Source organism: Vanacampus margaritifer, chromosome 9, assembly GCF_051991255.1.
Source record: "Vanacampus margaritifer isolate UIUO_Vmar chromosome 9, RoL_Vmar_1.0, whole genome shotgun sequence".
Classification (NCBI taxonomy): Eukaryota; Metazoa; Chordata; class Actinopteri; order Syngnathiformes; family Syngnathidae; genus Vanacampus; species Vanacampus margaritifer.
The window spans coordinates 3928754-3946627 of record NC_135440.1 but is presented as its reverse complement, the minus strand read 5'-3'; the positions used below and the strand labels follow the sequence as shown (position 1 = coordinate 3946627).

At 39.6% G+C, this 17874-nt stretch overlaps 1 protein-coding gene across 1 annotated transcript; it reads right to left on the bottom strand.

Moving 5' to 3' along the window:
- Window positions 1-5151: 5151 nt before the first annotated feature.
- Window positions 5152-12516, bottom strand: LOC144057981 (kelch-like protein 38). The gene is made up of 5 exons (XM_077576036.1): window positions 12227-12516; window positions 8272-9492; window positions 8058-8199; window positions 6413-6518; window positions 5152-6095 (listed from the first exon to the last, which is right to left on the bottom strand). Exons 2-5 carry the CDS (start codon window positions 9474-9476, stop codon window positions 5809-5811), a joined length of 1740 nt encoding a protein of 579 aa, XP_077432162.1. The 5' UTR covers window positions 9477-9492; window positions 12227-12516; the 3' UTR covers window positions 5152-5808.
- Window positions 12517-17874: the final 5358 nt, after the last annotated feature.

Below are 17874 nucleotides of genomic sequence, written 5' to 3'. Positions count from 1 at the left end.
GCAGATCCTGGGTTGTTCCCGGGGGCCTCCTCCTGGTGTGACGTGCACAGAAAACCTCACCAGGGCGGCGCCCAGCAGGCACATTCATCAGATGCCGCGAAGGAAACAATTTTGGCCGCTTGTATCCGCAAAAGATCATGAACCACATCTCGTGAACACAGGTGAGGGTAGGAATATAGATCAACCGGTGAAAATGGCAGACTGTTGCTGTGTCCGCATCACTGCAGATGCTCCATCCAATGCGCCTGCCGATCTCCTGATACTTTCTTCCCTCACTCGGTAACAAGACCCTAAGATACTTGAGCTCCTCAACTTGAGGCAGAATCTCATCCCTGACTTGAAGAGAGCACGCCACCCATTTGGGGCTGAGTATCATGGCCACAGATTCGGAGATACTGATTGAAGATCGTAGCTTGATGAAGCCAATAGAACTGCATCATTTGCAAAGACCAGAGACGTAATACTGTAATAAACCGCAGCCACTCAACTCCTCGGTCGCACCGAGAAATTCTGTCCATAAAGGTATAATAGAATCTGTGACAAATGGAAGCCTTGATGGAGTCAAACCCTCACTGGAAAGGATTCTGATTTACTGCAGGTAATGTGAACCAAACTCTGACATCGCGGTGTCCAACAGGGACCGAACAGCCCGTATTAAGGGATCCTGTACTCCCGGAGCACTATGCACAGGAGCCCCCGAGAGACATTGTCAAATGCCTTCTCCAAGTCCACAAAACACATGTAGACTGGTTGGGCAAACTTCCACGCACGCTCAGGAACCCTGCCAAGAGTCTAGAGCTGGTCCACTGTTCCACGGCCAGGTCAAAACCCCCACCGCTCCTCTTGAATCTGTGATTCAACCCCCCAACGGAAACTCTTCTCCAGCACACCTGAATAGACTTTATTAAAGAGGATGAGGGGTGTGATCCCCTGTAGTTGGGACACATCTTCTCTTGTTGATGCTGACTTGTTATCGATATTATTGGTATTTGGATTCAACCACCCACCACTAGCATTCTATTTTATTCTACTGTACATATGAAGACATCTTTAGACATATGAAGACATCTTTAGACATATGAAGACATCTGAAGACATATTCAGACATCTGAAGACATATTCAGACATCTGAAGACATATTCAGACATCTGAAGACATCTTAAGATATCTTCATATTTCCAAAACATCTCAAGACATCTAAAGGCATCAAAAGACTCAAGTCTATAGACATGTCTTATAGATGTCTTTACTTATCAAGACATCTCAATACATGCCTATAGACACATCTTATAGACATGTCTTGACTTAAGAAGACGTCTCAAGACCTCTCAAAAATGTGTCTGGGTATTGTAGTAAGATGAATACTTACTTTTCCGTGTTCATGATGTTGATTATCAAAACATACAATGAGATCAGTGATTTCAGGCATTACCTAAAGATTTTATTCACAAATTTGTGGACAGAGAGAATAGCCGCCACCCGCGCCATCTTTCATTCTCAACTGTGTCGCCCCGCCCCCTGCTCGTCCCTCATATGCTTTGTCCTTGCAGAAAACCTTTCCAGTTCGTCACATGGTACCTCCTTCTTTTCTTCCCGCTCGTAATCACATGGTGGAACACGGATAATCAGATAAGGGTTGACATTGTTTACAGAAGAGACTGAGAGAGACTCTGAGGAGCCGTCTTATAAACAAAGGGGTCTAATTTACACTTTCGCTTGCCCCCACCACATGTTCTCAGGAGAGAACAAAGAGAAAATCAACCCCCCCCCCACATCATTTGAATTCTCACACAAAACTATACTGAGTAAATCAAAGCAATTTTGTCCAATTCTAAATCGTTATAACTAAATCAAAACAGTTATAATTAAATTGAAACAGAAGATTCACTTCAGTATGTAATATAAATTGTAAATTGTAAACAAGCCAGGTTGCACCACTGCAACCATCGACCAGACCTTGCAACTATGCCATGTTGGTGAAGGTCTTTGAATGCCCCTAGCTGTTTGGAAACCTCAATAGTGGATCTCTCCTCCCTCTACTCAGTCCATCATCTCTGTTTTTGTTGTGATGTTGTGAGCAGATGAGACAGCTGCTCCATCGTGACCGCCCTTTTTCATGCACAACACCTGTTGCTTCTGCTCCCGGATGGGTTTCATCATTTGCTCACGTTCTCTCTTGTGAAACCTTGAATGCCGATTTTCCCCCTGCTCAGATCTGCCAGCCCACATGACTCACGTGGTGTCACAGTTGCCTTCTTGTTTGTGCCTCAAAATAACATCGGCTCACCTATAGTTTTCCAACAGCCCCATGATGCACCCACACACTCTCTCCACCCACTGTCCCCTGAACTTCATTTGCTGGCAGCCTTCAACTGCACCATCTGCCCCAATGACCTTCAATAAAATACACACCAATGTAATATACCTGCTGGTCACATTGCATTCACTTAACAGCTGACATGACTTTCTATAAATGTCATCTGAATAACTGATACTGACTGCAAAATAACTCAAAATGCTCGTGTATTAATAGGTTTTTAAATTATAGCTGTTTAATATTTAATTAAATTCTCATTAAATTTAAAACAAACAGTGGGCCTCTAATCAGAAAATTTGATTATGTTGCTATTTTTCTACTGAATTCATAGTTGTGTAAATCAGACTTGGGCTTGGTAACTTTATCTGTTTTCTATTTTCCATGTGCTGTGAAATAAAAAAAAATACTGTCATTGGCATCTCAGTCAAACCCAAGCTTTAGTTTCATGTGGATTTTAGTGCTGAAAGTGATTTTGTGCTACTCTTTATAAAATGACAGTTTTGTTGAGTTTTTTTTTTCTCTAGATACGCTTCTGTTTTTTTTCTTCCTGTCAATCCCAAGAACCTGTCTCGTCCAAATAAAAGTCTGGTCTGCATGAGCAACATCAGACATGTTGAGACATGTGGGGCTCGTGGAACTCACGTTGCATTTACTGTCAGAAAGCCAGTAACTACCTAGCAAACACGTACAGTTGGGGCCCTTATGTGCTCCGCTAATTGGGCTTTGGCTGGGCATGGGCTTAGGGTATGCTTTGTTGTTGGGCCCCACTTGGGCAATAGATGGGTTAAACTAAGAACAATAAGTGGCTCTTATATTTTGAATCTTCAAAATTTATATTTTGCACAACAGTATGGGTGGTGGAGCTTACTCCCCTGGCTTATATATCTTTATAATTAAATAAGATTTTCTTTCTTTTTTCAAATTAATATGTATTATTTACTATATACTATTAATTGGCCATTTCAAGTTAGATAGCGCAAGATTAATATTCCAACCTAGAAGAAAGCGCTGTGCACAGCATTCCGAAAATATATGGGAAAACCCCTCCACCTTCAAGCCAATTAAAGGAAGTCTGCCGCCTAGCAACATTTTGCCACCTCAACAAGGACTTCAGACTCCAGGCTCATTTGAGGTAGAAAATGAATAATTCAGTTCGACAGTGAGGGAACACTGACCCTTGGTTGTTCTTTAGCATCAATAATAATAAAAAAGTAATTGATTACATTACTGGTCTCATTGTTATTAAAGCTTGTAACAAAATAACTATGTGGTGTGAGTGTGAAAGGAGCCCTTACGGGTACAATCAGGAATACCATAATCAGCTCAGCTAGAGTGGGCACCAGATGTGAGAAAGCTGGGTTGCTCATGTGGGTTTTAGCTGCAGCCTATGTAAGGCCCACCTTGAGCTCAACAGAGTAAATTTTACTCAAAAAACAACAACTATATTTGGTCCCACTCTAAACAGAGTAAACTTTTACACTTGGAAGAGAGTAAAATACTAAAAACTGTTGAGATTTTTTATTTATTTAATATTTTACTCTCTTCTCAGCTCATTTACATTTTTTTTATGGACAGTAAGATACTTTTAGTTTATGTTGATTATGGTTAACTTACACATTTCTTGACCAATTCCAGTCGTTTAAATTTTAAACTGTTCAGCTCATTTACAAGAGTCAGCAGTCCCATTCAAAATTTCCACGGGAATTTTTCTAGTTTAATATTTTACTCTCTTCCAAGCATAAAGTTTACTCTGTTTAGACTGGGGCCGAATATAGTCTTTTTCAGAGTAAAATTCACTCTACAAAATTTACTGTGTGGGCTTACCCACATGGGACCACCATGGAAACTCCTTACAAAATTAACCCATCTGGGCTGCCAACTGGGTCCCATTCAACAGCCCATCCCATGCCCATATGGGTATTAGCTGGGGCCCATTTGGCCCATATGAGGCTCACCTTGAGCCCATCCGCACATCAAAAATGGTTTAAAAAAATAAAATTTCATTTGGAAATTTTTGGGAGCAGATTTTAACTCTTGAAGTATAATTGTAATATTCTCAGAGTTAAATTGTGTCTTAAGTAGGTGTTATTTTACACATTTATAGCCATGAAGATCATGGGGGTCAGAAATCATCCTTCCCTACAGATGCTTTATGAGCAGTCCATCACCAGACTGGCACAGAAAATTGTTACTGACCCGACTCACATTCTGCATCATGACTTCCAGCTACTGCCTTCCGGCAGTAGATTCAGGGCCCCCAGAACCAGGCTGAACCACTACAAGAACTCATTCCTGCCGACATCCATCAAATTGCTTAATAACCGACATTAACTAAGTGGTGCAATATATATATATAGGAGTGTGTGTGTATTATTTATTTTTATTATCTCTCTCTATTCTGTTGTTTTTCTTACTGTAAACTACTGCTGCACTTCTTATTTAATTTTGATTTTATCTCTTTCTATTCTGTTGTTTTTTTTTTCCTCACTGTAAACTGCAGCTGGACGGAGTCCAGGAAAAAGTTCCCCACGGGGAAAATAAAAGTATATCGTATCGTATCGTATCGTATCGTAAATGAACTCCACCTTCTCCAGTTTTAGAGACGAGTTGGTGCCATTTTCCTTTTACTCGGTTGTCACAGGAAACACTGACATTTTAACAAAAGGAATTTTGGCACAGGAAGTCATTTTCACTCACAGTGTGAGCTTCCTAGAAAGCCATTTGCTATTGAAATGAGGTTAAAAAAACAACAACAAAAAAAAACACCACAGCCTTTAGAAAAGGTAAAAATTAAGAACAAATAAAACTTTATAGAGAATCAATATGAAGCGCAAACAGGAAATGGCAAAATGTTCACAAAACAAAAAAGTATGAGGAAAAGCAATTATGTAAATCAAATAAATGCCCCTCCATAGAAATGAAATGGGATGCATTAACCCATTACATGCCCCACACCCAAAAAAACCTTTTTGTTTCATGTTTTAATAAACAAAAATAGCCCTGTACTTTATAAAAACACAAGAACATATAATAAAAGAGAATACAATAAAAACAATACGGCTTTATAAAGTGCAATTACTATAATATTAGTGCATTTGATGTGTGCTTTTTAAGAGCAAGGAGTGATGGAAGCCAGCAGCTGGTGCAGGTTACACTCTCATCTGCAAGATGCATCTGAGCATGTTTGGTTCCTGACAGCATTTTGTGAGTCTTCTTGTTTTGTGTGTGCGTGTGTGTGTGTGTGTGTGTGTGTGTGTGTGTGTGTGTGTGTGTGTGTGTGTGTGTGTGTGTGTGTGTGTGTGTGTGTGTGTGTGTGTGTGTGTGTGCGTGTGAGGGCATTATAGTTATTTAAATTGGCTCACTCAAAAGTCAAGGTAGACTGTGTTTAACTTACACACGTAAAATATATATTTTTCTTTTTGTACAATTCATATCATTTTATAAATCAGTCAGTTATTTCTGCATGTAGACAACTTTTTATCAATATGAAATTACTCTCTCAGCGTTCGTGAAACACACGTCAGCGTAAGAGAGCCATGGTCAAAGAGTTTACACGGCAGACTTCCTTTTGTTGACCAAGCATCTGTTTTTGGGTCGTAGGACTCAAAGTTGTCCGAGTCTTCAATAACATTGTGGCTGTTAATGTAGCGTCCGCCGGTGATATACAGTTTGTTATCGAGCACTGTAGCTGAATGATGCATCCTCCTCTCTTTCAAGTTGGCACAATTTAGGAAGCGGTTGGCCTTAGTGTCATATGCGATCATCCTCCTGGTGTATCCTGCGACGGGCAAGATATTAATGTGAGACTGGGGTGGCATCAACAAATTGGACAACCAGATCAAAAATAATGAGACACTCCTTTGCATTCTTCATTTCATGAAAGCAGCTTGGACATCTATGCTTCCAACAAAATTATGAATGAATATAAATCTTAACAAGTAACGATGCAGTATTGTAATAAACAAATTCTAGTCATTCTAATAAACAAACTGGGGTGTATGGATATCATCATAGCATTGCTAAAGCAACAACTCATAAGGCTTTTGTGTAGCACTCTACATTTATTTTCTAATTTATTCTATTCTGGGCCAGTACCTCCGATAATGTAGATTTTTTCATCCATCACAACAGCAGGAGCGGATACATTCTTCACTGTTCTGTTCTCCATCTTGCACCACATGTTCCTGGCGATATGATACACCTGCAGAGGTGGAAGGGATGAAAGGAAATCGATTAAGAGAATCAAAACCCAAACTATAAACAACTATCGCTTCTTGAGACTTGGAATGTTCTCCCTGCCTGTGCTTGTGTGGGTTTTTTACTTCCTCCCACATTCCAAAAACACTGCCATGATGTGTATTTGGACTTTTGTTTTGATTGCATTTTGTTTTGTTTCATGTTATGTCTTGCTTTTTGTGGTCTCATTCATTAGAGTTTTTTGTTTCCACCTGTTCTCGTCAACCTTTCCTTTATATCGACCAATCAGCTTCCTCGGCCACCTGTTCCTTGTCCAGGTATTCCTCGTTCTCTCATCAGTTTGCTTGTATTCATTAGAATTTTGAGCCTCATCAAAATACATTTATAGCAAAACTGAGAATTTTTCCAATGATTGGCACACTGAAAAGGTCCCAAAATGCTGGACTTGCTCACGCCACGTCCACGTGAGTCGTCGTAACGTAAAGGCAAGCTCGGTGCTATTTATGCAGCACCAGCTAGTTGGCAATGAGCGTTGGCTATTAAGTAAGTAATCATCACCGCCATTGATAAACTTTTAACCAGGAAGTCATGCTTTTAACACCTAACCCTAACCTCATTCAAACCCATAAACGAATAAATGTTTTTTTAATCATTTGTCCGCCACTCCCAAAAACATATTTATACGTTTTTCATGGTTGTTTTTTTTTTTATGCTGGAGCATACAGAAGGCTTTGATGCAGCTTCTGACCCGAAGAGGCCGCTTAAAGCAATGGTAGTTATTACAAAAAATGGTCAGCAGGTGGCAGCAGAGTATAAGAGATCAGCCTGGGCCATGTTGCAACAAGCTCTTTTCCCAGTGTGAGCGAAGGAGGTTGCTTCAGTGAAAATGGCTGGGAGTGAATGAGTTAAGTGCTGGGGGGATTGAGTACACTTTTCACAGAAGTGTGGCTGGAACCACGTTAAAGTCCAGAGCATATCCAACTTTAAACAGCAAAATAGCAGGAATTTTGTAAGTGTCTGGAGAGAAAATTATACAAAATAACGCTTAATAGAACCAAAACTACGGCGTATGTCAGCCAGGAGGAGTGGCCTTTAAGCATAAAAGTATATCAACACTGTATAGTATAAAATAGTTATAATATCAGTAAGGTTATTTCATTTATCTGAATTCACAAAACAGTCCTTAGTTTTGAATTGGACTCGCTAAATTCAAAATTTTACTTTATCTTTGCTCAATTTTAGCATTGCAACCCATTTAGAAATGCTAAGTTTGAACAAAAATTTACATTTGTGTTTGTAATTGCCTCACTAAAATGATTACAAGAAAATACACTTTGCTGCAATGCACAATGTAAATAAAAGAAATATTTAAAACAAAAGATTGTTCGTTCGTTATATTGTTATATTTTTGTTGCCCTTCATTCTGGTCCCTGGGATAAACTTTTTTGTTTTTTAAATACCTTCTCATAATTTCAAAGTTGCCCTTAAAATGCTCAGCAAAGAAAAAAAGTTGTTGTTTTTTTAGCCTTGTAGTGAGTGTTACCTGAGTGAGTCGGACGGGGTTCTGCATGGCATCTTCCCCTCCAAACATGTAGATCCTCTGGTTGGTGGTGGCCACGGCAGGATGCAGCACAGCCACAGGTATAGTAGCCATAGACTCCCATTGGTTGAACATGCTGTTGTACCTGGGAGCATTGTAAAAAGTGATGATACTGTAAGTTACTGCTCCAACTCTAAATTCTCCAGTCTCATGTTACCTTTCCACGCTGTCTTTAATCCGTCTATCGGGTCCGAGCCCCCCTATGACGAAGATAAAGTGCAGGTAGGAGACACACTGGTGGCTAAAGCGAGGTTCCAGCATGGGCTGGGCCATCCGCCACTCGTTAGTTTTGAGTGAGAGGGTGTAGACAGTTGTGCAGACTTGGCAGTATTTTGTGTTGGTGCTTAGGCCTCCGGTAACATACACCACACTGTGAAGGGCCACATAGGAGGCTTTGTACAATCTGATAGGAAGTTTGGCCAGACGCTTCCACTCCTGGCACTTCTCATCAAACACCAAAGCTTCTCTTGAGGTTTGCTCATTGTTCTTCCTTCCTCCAACCACCACCAGATTGTCATGGTAGGTGCAGCGCCTCGGTGCAGTCCACATAGGCTTGAAGTCGCCTGTTGAGTCCCCCAAATATTTGGTGCTGACAGAAAACATGAGGCGTCGCACTGATTCGATGAACTCGATGCAGAGTGTTGAGGACTGGATCAGAGGGTTGCTGGCGATGAACTGGAACAGGTAGGTGGGGTGGACGTAGCGAAGACGCACTTTCTTAAAAAGGTCATTGATGGCGCCACGCCTTGATAAAGAGTCATGCTGGATCCAAGCAATAAGCGTCTCAAAGACCTGTTCCTCATCTGCACAAAGACTATCATCCTCCAGATAGCCCATCAGCTCTGGTAAAGACAGTTCACGCAGATCTTCGGATTGAGACACGTCGTGGAAGCTCTTCATTGCCATAGCATTTGCCTTTTCTCTAAGAGTGTTGCAGTTCATGATCTCTGAGAGCCTTATCATGCTCAAGCAGTTGTCAGGGCTCAGCTGATCCTGAAGAAAACTGCAGCAGGCCTCGAAAAGACAAACATACTGCAGCATCGATGTGGCCTGCATGAGAGGCAGCACATTATCCATGCTGATCTGAGCCAGGCCAGTGTAAACATAGTCAATAATAGTGTTCAAGATGGCTGACGTTAAGCCTTGCAGGTAGATCCTGGTCTGCCGCCTCTCCATGAAGTTGTTACAGAACATGGCTCGGAAGTAGGGGCTGCTGGAGACCAGGACGTTGCGGTGGCAGGGGATCTCTGTGTTGTCGGAACAAAGCAACACATCTGTGAGAAGTTTCTCCTGTCTGAGGCTATTGAGCTGGAGGAGCAAGTTGGATGGCTGTTCTTTATCTTTGTAGTGGAACACCTCCATTGCTGGTCTCTCTATCCTGGGGAGAAACACATTGCAAATTCTCAGCTGGCAGGGAGCAAACGCCAAAGTCATATCTTGAATTAACTCATTCAAACCCAAAAAACGTATAAATACGTTTTTAATAATTTAATACTTCACACCCAAAAACGTGTTTATACGTTTTTTTCTGTTTTTTTATTATTATTATTTTTTAATGCAAAATCATACAAAAGGCTATTATGCAGTTTCTGACCTGAGGAGGTTGCTTAAAGCAATGGTAGTTATTACAAAAAACGGCCTACATGTGGCAGAAGAGTATAAAAGATCAGCCAGGGCCATGTTGCAACAAGCTCTTTTTTCCCAGTGTTTTCAACAGGTTTGTGAATAATGATGAAACTTAGCTATATTCTAATGCTAAATGCTGCAAAACGGAGACAGATGAAAATATATGTATGATTTTTTTTTCTTGTAAGGGGGTAGGACTCGATTTTTACTTCTTCCTACTCCCTTTTGAACATGTAAGCTGTGCTTAATGATGACCGTATATGTAAAAAAACAAAAACAGAAAAACTTTTCTTTTAAATCTTTATATTTTAATTTCAGTATTTCTGTTGCTGGCTTATATGTTCAATAAATAAACAAACAAACAAACAAAAACAATATACTTTTTTTCCTGATGAAAGAAGAGACTCTAATCTCTCCTATAGTAGGTTCCATGTTTTTATAGCAATAGAACACAATATTCTGTGGGCCTTGCAAAATCAGTTAAAATCCAGTAAAACAGCCCCGGGAGTGAATGAGTTAATTACACCAAGCCACATTTCGGTAATTGTCACTTCTGGTGCATGCACCAAAGTCATGTAAATATGTAAGTCCATTTGACATCAGTGCAGGCAGTGTGGGTGCAGATCCCACTCAGTGATGGTGTGAATGTGAGAGTAAATGGCTGTCTGTCCCTATATGTGCCCTGCGACTGATTAAAGACGTGTAGACATAGCCGCCATTTTGAACCAAGTCCAAGGTGATTTTTTTCCATTCACTTGTATTGAGGTAACTGTGTTTGGCTCCAATGAATTCATCATAACTCGTCAAATTCTTTACTCATTTGGATACAAATTGGTTTGTTAGAAACATCAGACATGCAGTTATGATACCAGACACCTATTTTTTTTTTTTTATAATTGAGGCTTTCATAACATAATGGGGTAGATGGCACAGACTTCCGACTTTCGGGTTTTACACATCAGCGCCGTTTCCGGCCACTGCTGGCCGCGTTCCAACACTCGCACCCTATTTTTAAATAGTCCGTTCTAAATTGAAACGCTGTGATGATGATATGTTACTATGTTTACTAGCATGGAACAAATGATTATCGTAGTGGCAAGCTATGCAGTAATTTCATGAATATGATTCCGGCTCTAGAGTGGAAAAACTCCAAACACAAAGACGAAATCCAGTCGAATGCACTTAACAGTTTTGAAGAAGGTGCATTTTAAAACTAAGCTGTGTGTTTGTGCAGTTGGAGTGGACGCTAACTATCTGGCTCGTTTATGTGATTTGAAACACGCAATTCGACACCTCTGTTACAATCTTTGTTAGAGTGTACGTTTACTGGTGAAATGTGTGAACATTTATCTACTAATTACAACATTTATCTACTAACCTCCAAAAAATTATCGCTGCAAATCCATGAATACTTTGTGGGCTGCCAGTCCTTTCTGTTGATTGCTGCTATCAATCTACGTATTTTGTCTTCATTAGTAGGTATGCGATAAAAAGCAACATTTGGTTAACTCCTTTGTCTTTCTACTGTACAACCGACCACACAGCAAGATATGACCATTTTATATGATAATCAATTAGATAAAGGACTTCACGCTGTACGAGATTGAATGTTACAATACAGGCAAGTGGCTCTTTTGCCGTCCAGCGTCCCCGAGGGGGCGTTCCCATGAGGGCGGTGACGTCACGTACAAAAGGTCAATACTGTAAATATAAAGGAAAGGCCAAATGTTGTTTAAATTTTTTTTTTTTAAAGATCTGAAAAAACAACGGCATTAAACTTGACCTTATATTAAATATCGTTTTGTTTTCTTGCTATCACACAGTTGAACAGTGTTGAATTGATTGAAACATAAAAAGCTTTGAAAAACAATATTCAAAAATTTAATTATTAACATATTTGAAACATGTTTCAATAAGGGTCAAAATTGAAATATAGGCCCCACCTCTCATTGGCCATCAAATTAGGTACACCTACTCAGCCTTAGATCCAGAGATACAATATAAAAGGTGTACAATATAAAAAATATCAACTTTTATAATATGTCAGTAATGCTTAGGGGTCAGCGATTGACTAGCGACCTGTCCATGGTGTACTCGCTCTACCTTATGGCCATGAATGTCACAATGTAAAATGGATGGATGGATGTCCAGAGGAATTTTTTCACTATTGTGATAATTATTGTCATTATCTCAATTTCTCTCATAAATGAGATGCAAACTATGAGATGTATGATGCTGTTTAATTTTACAACACTACAAACTACGAATAAGAAACATGTTGATCAATTAGTCTGTCAATCAGCAATTAGCTCTAGCTCATGTAGAAACATTGCATGCTGTGAACAGAACAGATAGGGATTTCAAATACAAAGCCATAGCACTGTGCTTTAAAAAAAATTCTAATTAAGTAATGATCAAACTATAAGTATATTTTTCCCCCAACCCATTGTAGAGCAGCCTCAAATGTATCAAATGACAAGGCTTACCTTCTTTCCCCAGTATAAGGTTACTGCAGGTTACATCCTTCGATGTATTTGTAGCAGGCACTCAGCAGAAAAAGTGACGCCTTGACATTTTCTTGTACTTTCTCCCGCTTTAATCTCGTGTCTCTGCTGTGTGACTCTGTAATCCAGAGGGGGCTGTCTCTTTGTAGGAGCGTGCCACATGCTGCTTGTTGTTATGATCGCTTTCCACGAGGCCTCTGTGTACATTCCTGCACTAAATATAGGGCCTGTTTGGCAACACCGGAGCTAACTTGCATGTGACTTGAGGGAGATCTTTCTCAGGATCCACCAGGCTCCATTACTGTGTTGTTTGATTTCAACAACATAGTTGTAGCAATAATCATCGATAACATTGACTTTGTTGATGTCTTGTACTGATGAAAAACAAACACAGAGGAATGGAACAACCAGTCCTGGTCCCGACTAGGCCTACTAATGTCACATAAGTCATCATGGGCCTTTTTAAAGATTTACATTGGCAAGATACTTGATTTTGTTGGCTAGAAGTAATTCCTAATCATCTGTAATTGAACTGCACACAAGAGGTAGACATTGCAGTTTCATAACTGTTATGTTCATTATATGTAATTTGCTTCATACGCACCAGACAGAGCACATGGTGTGTTATTATTTTTGTCTTTTCCTTGGACTTTTTCACAACTAGTGGCTAACAAAACAGAAAAGCTAATACAGTAATTATTTCACATTATCTTGGAGTCTATAATTATTTGAGCCAAGCAACACATTTCCCAATTTGACTCTTTAATCCCACATCCCCATCAGTGGTTGTTTTTGTCATACTGCGGTCAAAAATCAAACATGAAGGCCTACTTGAACAAAACAAATCAAAAGAGATTTTGGTCAAGGTGAACTGAAAATTAAAGGCAAGTTTGCATATAGTGAGGTCACGGGAGACAGGCAAGCTGCAACGAGAGTGACACCACCACCATCTAGTGTTAAAACAGTGTAAACAGGTAATAATGCTTCTAATTACCCTGCCCATTGCCCATTCAATTCGTTGAATGAATTTATTTTGGCAAGATACACAATAGACCTATATGTGTGGGTAAAAAAATCATTTTTAAACAATCTGGCCTATGTTTGTCAAAATATTGTAGTGTGAAAAGAGTGGATAATTGTTTTTTCTTCGGATTTTTCACCACTTTTTTGTGTAATTGTAATTACAAGCTAAAACAAAAACAATCCTATAGATAGATAGATAGATAGATAGATAGATAGATAGATAGATAGATAGATAGATAGATAGATAGATAGATAGATAGATAGATAGATAGATAGATAGATAGATAGATAGATAGATAGATAGATGGATAGATAGATATTGTTATTGCATCAAATATACAACAAAAGTGCACATGTCCCTCCCACATAAAAACTGCAAACACTCATGCACCTCAACATCCATAGCAAACACACGATATCAATGCAATACAAATTCCACTCCATATCATATCAATATTTAAAAGTGCTTCACTAAGAGCTGTGCAATAAAAATTAAATGAACAGATGACTATGGTCGTTGGTAATTTAGGGAGTGAATGGCTTTTTTTGGGGGGGGGGGGATATTGTCTATGAATCTGGTGGTGTGTGATCTGATTGATTATTATATCGCCTCCCTGATGGCAGAAGTGAGAAAAGGTGATGACAGAGGTGAGAAATATCCGTACTGATTGGGTGATAGCAATGCCATGTGTGGTGGAAAAGGGCAGCCAATGACTTTTTGTAGTGATATTTTGTCCTTAGCAGAGCAGCCTGCATATCATGAAGTGATACAGGATGTTACAGATTTTCACAGTTGGTAACAAACGTTTTTCAAAACACTAATGCATTCCTTCAAATTGTACACAAACCTGAAAACCTCACACGCAAACTGCTATACTGTACCTGATACTCCCTTTTCAAGATGACTCTTTGCCATCAAATCTCTTACCTGTTCACAAAATAGAACTTGTGTTCTTATTTGGTTCACACAGCCACATTCTTGAATGGCACACACATACTAGTCAATTGATAACCCAATTATAAAAATGCAACACACGATGTGAATGGGAATTCTTCATGAGAACGACCAATTTTTCTTTTGGAAAATGGGTGTGTTGGCCCACACTATATAATAATATATATATATATATAATAATATAAATATAAATAATAATATATATATAATATCACACAAGTATGCAACAATTCATTGTTTTATTTACAGTGTTTCAATGCACAGGCATTTCTAATGTAAATGCATGTAAAAAAAGAAAAGGGAAAAAAAGGTCAAAAGGTTTGCCTCAAACACCCCCACTGGAGGAATTACACCACAGCAAGTCTCCTGTTTCTATCTGGCCAGAGGGCCTCATCCACATCACAGAGGATGGTCTCTCTGGCAAGGCACCGCTGCATGGTCTATGGAATATTGCATGGTCTGCAAGGATTCTCGTTTGGATTTGCTTCAGTGTGATGGCATTGTTTTCTCTCACCATGTTCACAATTTCTGGCTCCTACTCTGCAGAAACAATGTGTTGTCCTTCAGTCCTGCAAAATACAAATACTGTCAGCACACTGTATTATATTGGTATGCAGTATTACACTATTATACAGTAGAGAACACAAGGCAAATAGATTTACTGTCGTACCTGTTCTCTGCTCTGAAGGTCCTGATGATGCCAGCGACAGTGAAACGGCTGATGTTTGGCTGGACTCTCAGGCCAGCTTCTCTCATGCTCAGACCATGATTCAGGACGGATGTGATAAGAAATTATTGCTCTCCTCCTCCTTCTTGTCCTCTGTGTCCCACTCTTCCTTGGCCTCCTACTCTTCCTCCTCTCACTCTTACCCCTCTCCTTCTCTGGTTGTCGTTGTCCATTGTTCAATGTTCACCAAACAAAGCAGAGGCTCAAGGCCCTTATATGCTGCAGTTCTCCTGATTAAAAATTGCTCACCAGACCTGGGTGTTTAGAGATTTGCAAAATTGTGTGTTGTGGGTTGATGCTTTGAGATTTCTAATGCAGATAAGGAAGTGTTTAGAAATGGCAAATTGAGCCGAGCAATTAGTACTTGAAGTGAGGGTTTTGCAAACTGTGCCATATTATCGAGTGTTGTGTGTTACGAACTGTGAAAAACTGTAAGATGCTTTTGACAGCAGAATGGTAAAAGGCCACCAGCAGCCTCTTACAGAGGCCATTTCTTTCTAAAATCCAAAGGAAGTGAAGACGTTGCAGGGCCTTCTTAATGATGGATGGCTGTAGTGTTCAGATTGTTTGCAGAGCACCACAGTGACAAATTTTGGACCTCATCACGGTAGGCGGACTCATCCTCCCCTAAGATGAGTCCCACCACCGTTGTGTCATCCGCAAACTTCATCATGTGGTTGGAGGGGTGGATGGGTGTGCAGTCCGAGGTGTACAAACATAAGTGGACTCAGCACAGAGCCTTGAGGGGAGCTGGTGCTGATAGTGATAGTAGAGGAGAGATGAGGATTGAGTGTGGCATTTTGTGGGGCGATTTGTAAGAAAGTCCATAATCCAGGAGCAGAGCTGTGTATGAAGAGCCAGGTGAAGCAGTTTCCCAATGAGAATGTGGGTAGGGGTGGAGGCGAAATTTACAAAAATAAGATGTTTTGTCTGAAAATCTGTGTGATGTTTTAAGTTTGTCTGAAAGAAGTGGACATTGTCATTGATTCAGTAGTGTTTTCCATTCCTATAACTGTGTTTTCTCTTCAGTGTTCTACATGCTTGGTGTTCAGCCAAAAGCTTAGTTGTGTTAATACATGTAAAAATATGACTTTTTACCAGTCCCATTTTGTGAACATGTTAAGAGATTTGATGGCAAAGAGTTGTTTTGCAAAGGGATGCCATGGTTTTAGCAATTTGTGTGTGATGTTTGGAGTTTTGTGTGTGCAGTTTAGGAAAAAAACATACCATTTTGAAAACGTGTTTTAGCAATCGGAAAGAAAAAAAACTGTAATGTAACCTGTATGGTTAGTACAATATTTTTTATTTGTCTATTTTTGGGCTCAAGAGCGTTAGGACACATTTTGTTGTGATTTGACTGATTTCGATTATATGGGGAGAAATAAATCCTATTTTCAATATTTGCACTTTCTTTATGTATGTATGAAACGTGTACTGGTATTTCATAAGCTAAAATAAGATAAGATACGTTTATATAAGTTTGCATAACATGCTTATAGTTTTGACAAGAGTGATTTATTTTGCACAGGATGTGAGATGTTCTGCATCTCGTGTGCATGGTTGTGCTAATAGTGTGTAGTGTTTTTTGTTTGTTTGTTTGTTTTATTAATCCGAGCCCTGGTTTCTATTTCATGCTTAAGCAATCGTAAAAAAACTGCAATGGTTGTACCCTTCAGTTCATTATTTGCTATAAATTCATGGGACTCTGGCGTGACAGTTCACTTACATTTGAAAAATATTCTTGTCGCCAAAGCTAAAAACAAATTAGGGTCCCCCTACCGGAAGAAATCCTCATTACAGTTTTTTATGATTGCTTAAGCACGAAATCCAAAACAGGGCTCGGATTTTAAAAACACTACACACAATTAGCACAACCATGCACATGAGATGCAGAACAGCTCACATCCTGTGCAAACGAAATCACTCTTATCAAAACTCTAAATACATGTATATAAATAATAAATAATCTTATGTTGTCATATGACCTACACACGTGTCATAAGGTTTAACTATGTTTGACCCAGTTACACACTGCAATGTTTTACTTAATCAACTTTTAGCAGTTACAGTAAGTGAAGTACAGTACACAAAGAAAGAACAAATACACAATATGGTAAATTAGTCAAACACAAGATCAATGCTGCACACTATTGAAAATAGGATTAATTTATCTTCAAATAACCAAAATCAGTCAAGATAGACAATCACAACAAAATGTGTCCCAGAAAGCCCGGAAAACAGACAAATAAAAATACTGTACTCCCAGGGCAGGTTAAATTTACTGTAAAAAATAAAAAAGAATATAATAAATGTAAATAAATCACTGTTCAGGTGTAGGCAACTCTGGTCCTATGTGTTTTTAAATGTCCTCCTCCATCATAGGTGAGGATCCTTATCAGGCTTCTCCAGAGCTTGCAGATGAGTTGATCATTTGATTCACCTGTGTTGGAGGAGGAAGACATCTAAAACACGCAAAACTGGGGCTCTCAAGGACCGGGGTTGGACTACCCCTGGTTTAGTTAGATCTGACCAGCAAATTTCATCATCGTAGGCAATATTCTCATTGGATTTTTTTTTTTAACCCATTGTCTTTTCATTGTGTTTTCTCCGGGTACTCCGGTTTCCTCCCACATTCCAAAGACATGCATGGCAGGTTAATTGAATACTCCAAATTGTCCATAGGTGTGATTGTGAGTATGGTTGTTCGTCTCTGTGTGCCCTGTGATTGGCTGGCAACCAGTTCAGGGTGTACCACGCCTACTGCCCGAAGCCAGCTGGGATAGGCTCTTGCCCCCCCCCCCCCCCCCCCCGCGACCCTTGTGAGGAAAAGCGGTTAAGAAAATGGATGGATGGATGGATGGATGTCTTGTTGGAAGGCCTCCCTCAGCATCAATTCATGGTTGATGACATTATCAAATAGCGTTG